Source organism: Lissotriton vulgaris, chromosome 5 (genome assembly GCF_964263255.1).
Source record: "Lissotriton vulgaris chromosome 5, aLisVul1.2, whole genome shotgun sequence".
NCBI classification, from domain to species: Eukaryota; Metazoa; Chordata; class Amphibia; order Caudata; family Salamandridae; genus Lissotriton; species Lissotriton vulgaris.
Window position 1 is genome coordinate 1,494,615,663 of NC_141693.1, and position 12,009 is coordinate 1,494,627,671.

Sequence of the window (12,009 nt, forward strand, 5' to 3'; positions counted from 1 at the left end):
AATTCGGTGGTTTCTTTGATCAAACTGTCTACCCTTTCCACCTGACGATTTCCTTGAGGGTTGTATGGAGCATTGCAAAGATGTTTCACACCAATCCCTTCCAGAAATCTCTTCATCTCGTAGGAAGTGAGCTGAGTGCCGTTGTCAGTGACTAGTTTAGGCGAAATACCTTCTCTTCTAAAGATTTCTCCTAGTATAGCAATAGTGGAACTTGTGTTCACATTCCTCACACACACAACTTCAAACCACCTTGATTTGGCATCAACCAGAACAGCAGCAAATCTCTCCTGTTCTGGCTAAATGTCAAAAGGCCCAATAAAATCCAGGCTAATCTTTTCCCACACAAAACCTGCTTTTGACATGTTGTTGAATTCCCTTGACATCCATTCCTACTTTCAACTTCTCCAAATGTTTACATTTCAGATACTTCTCTACCCATTGCTTTACCTCCCCATCCATCTTGAGCCTCCAAAATGTTCCTTCAGTTTCTTCAGCTTAACGATTTTCGACCATATGACCATTGTGTGCTTCCCGCTCAAGTTTGTTCCATAATGCCCCTGGAGGAAAAACCTCTCACAATGAGTTTGCTCCCATTCACAGACAACTCTTCAACCACTTTATGATATGGTTTTATTGCATCAGAATTAATACTTTACCTCCAAACATCTCCGTTTATCATTCTTGTCACCGCTTCATCCTCCCTTATTGCTATCATTCACTCTTCCATAGAAATTGACCCTTCATATCTTCCACCGCATCTGCTACAACCTCCTCTCTGTCCTAATTACCTTATTCAACAGCTTTTTTAGGCAGTCCCGACAGGCAATCAGCAACTCTATTCTTCCAACCCTGAAGGAATTTAATGGTATAGCCACAATCTTGCATTTTGACCGCCAACCTAGCCAGAAGTCCTGAACAATTCTTACTCCTATTGGGACCCAACACTTTCAACAAAGGCTTATGATCTGTCATGAGCTTAATCTTCATTCCCCAAATAAACGGGCAAAAGTAATTAGTTGCCCATGTGGCTGCCAATGCCTCCCGTTCAATGACCGAGTAATTCCTCTCTGCATCTGTCAATCAGCGGGATGCAAAGGCCACAGTCCTTTCCACGTTCCCATGTAATTGGGTGAGAACAGCCCCAATATCCCCTGTACTAGCGTCCATAGTTAGCACAGTTTTCAAACCACATTGAAATGAAACCAATCTTTCAGCATTTGAATTAGCACACTTGATTTGCTCAAAGGCTGCTCTCTTGACCTTACCCCATGCAAACTCCCTCCCTTGACTACTCTTTTAATGGTTTAGACTTACCCGCAAAGTCTCTCACGACCTTAGCGTAATATTCCACAAGTCTCATGAAGGAACTTAGCTTTTTTTTATCATCCGGAGTCTCTGCATTCACTATAGCACTCACCAGATTCATTTTGGGTCTCACCTCCTCCCCATAAATGAGATACCCCAAAAATTCAACATCTTGCACCAAAACGTACGCTTTTCTTTCTGCAAAGTAAAACATGCTCCCAACAACAGAGACACTTCACACAAAGTGTTATTATGAGTCTCAATACTGCCCCCAAAAATCAATATGTCTTGAAGAAAAAAAATTCTGATCTCAGATAACACTGTGGATATGAGACTCTGAAAAACACTTACGGCTGATGACAAGCTAAACCGCATTCTGTTAAACTGGTAAACACCCTCAGTTGTTATGAATGCTGTTAAATGCTTCGATTTAAGAGATACATTGGATCTCTGTGGTTGTGTGTAAAATGTGTGGCTTTGCATAACCATATTCAGTCTTGGCAAAACGCTTTTGTAGCTGCTAATTTGTGTCTTAGTACACAACCTCAATGACATCACCATTTTCCTCATACATCTGTGCCAAATATTTAAAGATGTGCTGACCTTCAGCACCCAAACACCCAGTCAATAACACTTTTTTTCTGAGAGGAAAAATTGAAATCTCCAAGAGCTACCAAATTTTCAAAAGTCTCGACCCAATCTTCCCACTCAATTTGGTAAAGTACCTTCCACCAGCCAGCAGGAAAATTAACTCAGTAATATTAGGCAGAGGAAAGTGGTCCATAACCGCATTTTAGTTCTGACTACGAAGGTCTACACAAAACCTCGATAACCCATCAGCTTTCTTTGTCATCACCACCCGAGATAACCATTGTGTGGCCTCCATCGGTTTGATAACCCCATCTAGGATCATTTGTTCAATTCGCTTCTTGACCTCTGCCCTTATTGCCACCAGAATTTTCCTGGCTACGTGCCTCACAGGAATTTCATCTTTCCTCAAATTATTTTATTACGAAAGTCCTTTGTCAAACACCACTTGTTCTGGAAAACAGGTTCAAATAGTTCCAACTTAGCATTCATGCCTTCATCATAAACAATCATGACTTGATAAACAGCCCGGGGATTAACCACAATATTTAGGTTGTATTGGTGTGACCATCCCAAAATTGGTGGACCCACACAACATCCTTCCAGGCCATTCTGAATCAAAAGTTTGGGTATCATGGTGTAGAGTGATCCAGAATCAGCCGTTAAGGGAAATCGCTTTCCCATCCACTTGAAAAATGTGTTGTGGGACGTGTTCTCCTTTTGGATTCCACACCCTCGTCATCTTTCCCATCAGAGTCAACTATCAGAATTATGTGTTCCATGACCTTCTCTGCTCCTTCTATTAAAGCAATTTTCCTTTTGGTTGCCTTGCAGACACGTTCAAAGTGACACTTCTTCCCACAGACAGGCACTCCTTGCCAACAGCCTGACAATTCTTTGAGACTCCCATATGAAAATTACTGCCATATCTGTAGCAAAAGCATGCTGTGGATTTACTTTGCACTGACGAAAAGTTGGTGGTTCTCATACCTCCCCCTTTTCCAAGTGTTGTACCAGATGCACCAAGTTTTCTCTTTACTAGGGCCACAAGATCAAACTCACTGACCACCTTCGCTACCTCAACAGTACTTTTACAGTCCATCTATTGCATCACCTTCATGCATTTGTCGAATTCTTATACAATCTTGCCGATTTTGATAGTGTCCTTTAATGTAGGATCACTGGCAGCCCAAAACCGCTCCTGTATTTTTGTTGTTGTTATTGCACTGGACTATAAGTTGATCCCTTATAAGCTCCTCTGTCATAGATCCAAATCTGCACTTTGTGGCCAACTCCTTTAACATAGCCACAAATTCATCCACCTGCTCATTGGATCTCTGTGGTTGTGTGTAAAATGTGTGGCTTTGCATAACAATATTCACAGTCTTGGCAAAACGCTTTTGTAGCTGCTAATTCGCGTCTTTGTACACAACCTCAATGACGTCACCATTTTCCTCATACACCTGTGCCAAATATTTAAAGATGTGCTGACCTTCAGCGCCCAAACACCCAGTCAATAACACTTTTTTTCTGAGAGCGGAAAAATTGAAACCTCCAAGAGCTACCAAATCATTTTCAAAAGTCTCGACCCAATATTCCCACTCAATGGGTGGGTCTCCTTGCTGCATTAGGTGAAATCACAATAGACTAACTGATGCTCATGGTGGCTTAATAAGTTCACCAAATGGAAAAACAGTATAACATGCAAGAAAATCAACAGGTGCACAATGTCAAAATAACCACTAGATGGCACTGCAGGTCAAACTTCCATCCAGCAGGTTGCCGACTCTATCATATGATGCACTATCCTATGCAACAACCTAGGACCTAGGTGATGCTGTTGTTGACTGAAAAGGGCAGCACAGGGCAGATCAAGGTAAGGAGACTATGTGAAAATGTTATAAAATCCCCGTGATCTTGGCCGTTTCCACAAAAATGCAGCACATAAACCAATATTACCTCACAAACTATCCAGAGTGTTGGGTATCATCAAAGACACTCAAAAAGCTCCTGAGGAGCCGCTTGGCAAGTCCGCAGGTCCGTGCTGGGAAGATTCGAGACACGCGGGCCGGTAAAGTCGTGCTTTCATTGTTAGATTGCCCAGCCAACAAAAGTTAGTGAAGAGGGCTCAAAATGGGGCGGGCACCCGAAGTAAAAATAAAAAATAAAATAACACTCCTGTTGGTGGAATGCACTGCAATAACACATTTTAAAAGGGATTGATCCGACTCCACTGTTGAGGAACAGCGACACAGGTTTCCTCTGCAGATCAGCACGTTGATAGTCGGTTCGGTGGTATCTGGCAGATCCCATCCTCGCGTTGCCAAAAATATGTTGGAACCACCATGCACATATGACTAGAGACTAGAGTGGTGAACACGCTTCACGTTTGTTTATTTGCAGATCAAAAAATCTCTGTCCATACAGCCAAACACCGGAGCATCTCTTGTCGCCCAACCGCCCTTTAACCCTCTTATGTCACAATCCCCGTGATGGCAATACCTTCCCTCCTCTTGCAAGATGCTGCCAGCGTGAGCACCACATCAAACCCAGCACTATTGATTATAACCGTTACCTTTTCCCCTCTTTCCCAGGAAAATGCCCCCGAACTTCCAACAGAAGTGTCACTGTTCTACAAACCTTTTTTTAAGAATCTTAAAACAGCTATAATACAAATAAAAGACAAAAATTAAGTGACCTTAGAAAGGAAATTGGTCTTTGACCTTGTTTTCTGTGAAACTTCTTAGTGATTTTCAGTATCCTAATAATGTATATTCGAGGGTACTTTATCCCATATATCACTTTCTTACATTATTTCTGAACGGAACTGCCTATCTTATCTCTAGGTGACCTCCTGCTCTCCGATGGAGTACTGATTCAAGGCAATGACCTGAAGATTGACGAGAGCTCGCTGACCGGAGAGTCGGACCAGGTTAAAAAGTCCCTGGACAAGGACCCCATGCTGCTGTCAGGTAAATCCGAAGGATCTCAGCATATGTTGTTTCACTGTAGGACTATGACTCACAAGGATAATCTGTCTTGTGAGTGATTCCTAACGATGCAGTTTATTTTATGAATAGATGAGTAATTCACCGGTGCATGGCCTCAGGGTCTACGGCCATCTCGTGAGTGTTTAGTGTACTCCACTGGTTCAGAGATTCCAGACAATGCAGTGCATCTTGTGAGTGAATGACTCATCTGCTTGTACAGTTCTTATAGGAAAAGCAATCCATATCCTGTGTGAGAGACCAGTGCTACGGTGACGTGCCTCCAGGGCATATAGGGCCTTGAGAGTGACTTTTGCACTTTTTCACATTTGTAGTGCATCTAGGGGAAACCGCTCAACTTGCACGCTGGTGCTGTTCCTCTAGAGGTTCCACAGAATTTAGTGAGCACCTTGTGCACGTGTGAAGCTTCCAGAGCAATACAATAAGTCTTGTTAGCTAATAGCTTTTGTCTTCCTGAGGATCCTCATCGGTAGTCCCTTGGAAGAGAACTAGGGTTACAGGTCAGCATGTTTTTTCTTATATGCGTCCAGCTGATGCAGTGCATCAATGGCGCTATGCCTCCAGAGAAACCAGACCTATTATGAGTGACTTAAACAATAGTGCTGTGCTCATAGAGGGTGCATTGCATCTTATGAGTGAATGACTAATACAACTGGATAAGACCTACAGGGGCTACAGTGCATTGAGTGAGTGAATGGCTAGTGCATGCCTTCAGGATACAATCTGCATTGTGAGTAAATGACTAGTGCTTTCGAAAAACAATTGCAGGTGATTTGGTGTATCCAGCGAGTGACTAACTAATGCCAGACATCAAAACTGCAACTAGCCAGACATACCGAAGGCCCCTCGCCTCCAAGGCAAACTGTGGATAGTGTCCTTGTACAAGGGCACTGGTTATTCACTCACTAGTTTATATAGATTGTAGGAAACGATTGAGTGAGTTGAAACTTGCTCTATAGTGATCGTAGAATAATGTGAAAGGCTCCATGTTGTGTACAGAGAGTGGTTGTGACAGAGGAGCTCGTTTAATGTGTAGAGAGGGAGGGGGTCTACATAGTGGGTCGGGAGTGACTGTGACTAAGATTCTACAGTGCATACAGAACGTGGAGAGAGGAAGTGGTCTGCTTATATAGTATGCACAGAATGATTGTGACTGAAATGAGGCATTCCATACGTGGAGATTTAAGGTGAGGTATGGCACATAGTGTGCGCAAAGCTATTTGGTCTTGGGTGAGGCAGTCCTTACAGTGTGTGGAGACCGAGGTGAAATGATGCTCGTAGTGTGCATGGTGTGATCGTGACTGACATGACAAAGGATCATTTTGGAGAGAGTGAGGTGGTGCATATAGTTTGCACAGAGCGGTTATGACTAAGGCAAATATTACATTTAAGGCATGGAGAGTGAGGTGTGCATATACATTTATTTTGACGCAAGGTGACAATGCATGTAGAGTGTGCGGTGCGGGTTTGCCGATAGTGAGCACAGAGTGATAGTGACTTGCGTGAGGTTGTCTATGTACTGTGCACAGAGTAATTGTGATTGAGGTGAGTGCACAGCTGTGGGGAGAAGGTGTTGAGGTGGTTCCTGCTGCACACAATATCCGGCACTTAAACTGTGATCCAATTAATGTAGTCCAGTATTTGCCTCTCATTCTCTTGTTGTGTTCGCTCTCGTCTTCCTTCTTTTCTTTTCCTGTGCCCTTTCATGCATTCACGTCACCTTCCCCATTCTATGCTTCATGGCTCATCTTGCAGGTACCCACGTGATGGAGGGCTCTGGGAGAATGGTGGTCACTGCTGTTGGTGTTAACTCTCAGACGGGCATCATCTTCACCCTGCTTGGCGCCGGAGAGGGCGAGGAAGAAAAGAAGGCCAAGAAAGGTAAGGGGAGCGTGAGGAATTGGGCGTTGGTGTCCCCTGCTCACCCTATCAGGCAAGATGTGTCCAGGAGGTGAGGGTCGTAGCCGGCAGAGAGGACCAAAAGGATGGAAGGGAGCACCAGCCCATCTCTAGTAAGGGTTATGCAACAGATGTCATCACCTATGTTGTGGTGCTGTGTCCTTCGTGGAGAGAGAGAGTGAAGCTTTACCTCCTAAGCATCTCTTCTGAACACTTAACAAATGCCCCTAATTACCCTTTACCTGCCCATGTCCCGCACTGTACAATCTAAGCTATCAGTGTGTTTACTCCCCTTCAGAGCGCCATTAGAGCTTGTTCTGGACTAGCCACAGGCCTGCCCTTACAGACTTAGTTTGCAATCTGTCTCTACTGCAGTTACCTTCCAGACCCGAGTTAAGGCAAACTCACACCGATCTGCTTTCCTTACAGACCCGAAGTGCAACAACCTTTCACAGCTCCACTGCTCTTACAACTTCTATGTTCCCGCTGCCTCTCACATCTCCAGTTAACTAGTAGACTTTAATTTCCACCAGCTGCTCTCTTCACTTACCTCGTAAACTTCTCCAAGAAAGCAACTTCTCTGCTTCTCTTGAAGACTTACTGTGAAGAAGCTCGCATCCTTCCTGTTCATCTAGAATACCTGAGGTTCCAGCAGTGCCTTGCTTGTTCCCTTTTCTCTTAGACCCAGCGTCTGCCAGCCTCTCACACAACCATTCCCCTATAAATTCAAGGTTCTGCCCTTTATCACTCACCTGCACCCATACAGACTGCTCATCCTACAGCACCGCTGGCCTCAGTCCCCGAAGAAAATCCCTTATTGACGGATCTAGCCATTTTCCTTCAAACAGCCCCTGTATACTGATCCGTAAATCCATGCATAGCATTCCTTGACTCTGAGCATTGCTTTGCTGCCTCTTCTAGCCCACAGTGCAAGGAAATAGGTTCCACGCATTGAAATACCCTGGAAAATTCATCCTTGCACTTCGGCCTTTGTATTCATCACTGTCAGAAATGGTAGCCACTAGACAGGGCTAGTCTTTCCACCTACCTCCCTGTAGACACAATGAGCTCTAGTAGTGCACCTTAATCCTGTCCTGCAGCACTCCCTGCTATTCCAGTACTGAGACCAGCACACAGCTCCTGACCTGTAACATACGCTACTGTTCCAACTGCTGTTCTAGTATTACAGTCCATATGCAGCTCTGGCAATGCTTCTCATGTTTGATCTGAATTGACACCTCTCTGGCTTTCCTGATGAGCACATGCTTCTCCATCCTGGGATCTTCCTACACACTGAAAAGTCTCATCCATGTGCGTGATCTCAGAGCTCTTTTACACTATCTCGTCTCAAAATAAGCATGTGTGGGTGAGAGTGTATAGATCTATAAAAGTCTATCGCCAGGCTACAAAGTCCATATTTAATGGAGCCAGTTCTACAGGATGCTGAGTCAGACCAAGGCAGCTTAGTGGCCCTACCCAGGGTCATCCGATCCAAACAAAACAATGAAGGGAGTCGCATTCAATCAAGAGTTAACTGCACAAATCATTGAGGAGATGAATGATGTACTGGTGGAATGAGGAGCCCAAAGAGATACAGTACATTTGCCTGACTAAAGTCTCCGTACCATGTAAATGTGATGGTTATCATGGCAGTGTATTTAGCCCTGAAATACACCACCCACCGGTAAGAGCAAATTATTCCCAGATTAATACGGACAATCGCCACTATGTACTGTCTGAATGCGCATCATGGAAGTAGGTTGAGAGTTCATCCATGGTGGCAAAACCATAATAATCAGACTCTTGTGCTACAAAGCCAAGATGAATTTAATAGCGCCAGAGTGGACACATCATTGGTGGTTTCCAAACATCATTCACATGTTGGAGAGGTTGGCGCATGCTGGATCTCCTCTTCCAAAGCCAAATTGAATTTGAGAAGAAGAGCGCATGGATAAGAGCAAAATACCCATCCACCAGGGCATCTCACTTATTCAAATTGAAGATTATATATATATATATATATATATATATATATATATATATATATATATATATATATATATATATATATATATATATCTATATATATCCATGTTCTAATGATAAATCAGGGTTAATGATATTCTATGTTCTCCTGCAGGAGCCATACACAGTTTCTCATTCAAATAGGGTAGTTAGATATCCCACTCTGAATTTCTGCTGTAAGTGGTCTCAGAGTTCCACATGCACCAGCTTATATCCTTACCCACTTTTTTTGCCAACGCCCTTCTTTCCAGCAGTACATTTTTACACAGGTTATGTGTATTGTATTTCAACTTAGACAAGAATATAAAGTTCAAGGACATTGTTTGCCAATTTTGGTCCTTTCCTAGCTGGTTTCCCTTGATATAAGTAATCAATGTCCAAATGGATAGTTTCCAACTTAGGCCTATATTGTCATAAAGTTACAGGCCCTTCCTGGGAAGCCCCAAAGCAGATTCCATAAGGCGAAAAGCTGCATGTACTACTTGATTAAGAAAAGTCGCTATTTTTGTCATATGCATGGTGGAGACCTAGAACTCAGTTCACACATTTACCAGTCCACTACCTGGACTTAAACTCTAGAACAGATTCCCAAGTTGGTTAAACATTTTTGTGGCAACTGTTTGGCTAGCATTTTCCTCTTTTCTGGGTGTTGCAAATCTGATGCCATTTCTGCTGCACCTGTTTGGGATTGTCTCGCTACTGTATTCAGTGCTTGACTATGAATACAGAACATATAATGCTGCTGTTAAAATACCTCATATCCTGGTTTTGCATCCTTGAAATAGTCAGCAAAGTCATAAACAACCCATCCTCCTCCATATGTCATCAAGATATAGTTCCATTAAAACTAAAATAAACAGCTGCCATTAAGGGACACAACGGAATACTGTTGAAATGACAGCTTTTTTTAATTCTATTTATATTTGCGTTAGACTACGGCCAGACACTACCAAGAAGGGTTGCTGACATCCGAAATTTTAATCTGGTTCTGCAGCTACCATGAGTAAGACAAATATGGGATAATTTGGTTGGACTTGGTTGTGTTATTTCTTTGTGGTCAAAACCAGAGAGAATAGCCAAAACTGACAGGTCTATAGCCAGTACTCTCTTTTGAGAAACAGTTAAATTGTGTTAACCGAATTGACAGTTTCTTCGCTAGGCAAACCAGTACTTAAAATCAGTCTAAAACAATTCCCAAAGGAATTCACATTCCTTAAATTTTAGTTTATGGATTTTACCTTTAAAAAGTTTAATGAAATTGGGAGAAAAGTAACCCTTGTACTGTATGTACGACTTAAAAGCAGTGATTTAGAAATTATTTTTTATTTTTCTGTCCCCTTTTATTCTGATACCAAATGGAGCTATTGTGAACCGTTATTGACGGATTGTATGGTTAGACCATGCTCTAAAACACACACTCTTAATTTATGAAGGTTTCTTTGAACCCAAAATGCAATTTTGCTTCAAAAATTGATTAAGGAGCTCATAGAAACAAGTCTGTATTGTTAGGTATCATTGGTTAATATTTTGTGTTGACCTAAATTTAGGTGGGGTGAAATATCTATTCAGACAGTTACAAAATTGGTATATGATCTTACAGTGGGCTTTGGACCACTAATGAATTTAAATTTGTGCGGGTGGAATTTTGCTAAAAAAAATTGTGGTGTGATTTTAAGTCCTGGTTGTTCTGTGGTGCATTTTTTAAAAAATGCCGGTATAAAGGTTTTGTGGTGCAATCTGAATAAATATTTGTGTGTGTGCTTGTGCAAAATGCTTTTTCTTGAAATGAGATAGTATCACGTGTAAGTGTGCTTTGTGATCCAATATAAGGTTGGGGCTATTCAGTGTTATTGATTTCAGTGAAGATTCCAGTGAAGAAGAACTAGGATAACCAGTAAGTACGTTTTCATTATCTGAAGGATATAAAACGGCAATAACAGGGAAACTCTTAAGAGGTTGCCTTCACTCTTTCGTAGGTGAAAGATTACGTCACTCCAAGAAGGACAGAATAATCCTTTCAGACAGCAGCATCTCCGAGTTGATGGATTTTGCATAGAGGATACAAAGTTATGCTTTTTAGGTCTCGCCCTGGAATTCGCATCCGAAGGATGCGTCCAGGGCGGAGACTTATAGTCGGCTGACACGGGGGAATGAGGGACACAAAACTGTGACGAGCGTGGATTGAGCTGCGTGCACGCGCGTCAACATTCACGCATGCGCACATCACAGCCACACGCATACACAGCACTCACGCATGCGCACATACACACGCATACACAGGCACACCCCCGTCACCTACACGCATACACAGAGACCCCTCCACACACACCAGCCCCTCTCCTCTCGGCTCCACACACACGCACACGCATTTACACTTACACAGACACGCAGGCACCCAGACAGGCAACCCCCCCCCCGTCACACACACGCATACACACAGACTCCAGGACACATACACATACACACACACATGCACGCTCACACACATACACAGTCCGCCGCCGCGCGCGCGCACACAGATGCCCCCCGCCCCCCCCCCAACAAGGCGACGCCCCACTCACCGGCATCCTCAGTGCAGCGGCTCCCACCGGCAGCAAGACTCTTCTTCCCTTCTTCGGCACCGGGGCGCAGGGTAGGCTCCTGCCTGCTCCGGTGCGCCAAACAATCGCGGCTCTTCCGTGGGAGGCGGGGTAGGCTCCCGCCCTCCTACTTCCGGTTGTCCCGCCCGGCCTGCCTGACTTCCTGTTCGCAGGCCGGCGGAAAACGAAAGCGGGAGTCCGCCGTAATTGCTTACCTTAGGGCAAAGGAGCGTGTGCGCGGCGGTTTCCTTTGCCGCGCGCGTTGATTGGTGAATGCGCAGTGAGTATTTTTTATAAAACTGTAAAATACTTGAATCAAATGCGCATCACGACGTCTGCGCATGTCCGTGACTTGGTATGATACAAGGAGGCAGGAGAGGAGAGTGTGCGAGCGGCCGGTTTCCTTTGCCGTGCATGTTGTTTTGCCAAGCGTGTTGTTCGTTGAGGGTGGAATGCGCAGTGAGTTTTTTATGAGAAAATTATTAGGTACAATTGCACGGACTTGATTCCTGGAGTACACCCTGTCCACGCACAGAGGACTCCTGAGCCGTGGATGGATCTGGTTTCCCAGGCGACCGATGGCCGGGTTGTGTGCCTGGCCCTCT

General features: G+C 43.9%; 1 protein-coding gene across 7 annotated transcripts in view; it reads left to right on the top strand.

Annotated features, from left to right (window-relative positions):
* Positions 1-12,009, top strand: part of ATP2B4 (ATPase plasma membrane Ca2+ transporting 4) — a 780,797-nt gene that overhangs the window by 533,253 nt on the left and 235,535 nt on the right. For all 7 annotated transcript variants that reach the window (XM_086923502.1, XM_086923496.1, XM_086923498.1 and 4 more), the window contains 2 exons: positions 4,740-4,865; positions 6,657-6,782. In XM_086923502.1, the coding sequence (XP_086779628.1) occupies positions 4,740-4,865; positions 6,657-6,782 (252 nt within the window). The remainder of the gene's footprint in view (positions 1-4,739; positions 4,866-6,656; positions 6,783-12,009) is intronic.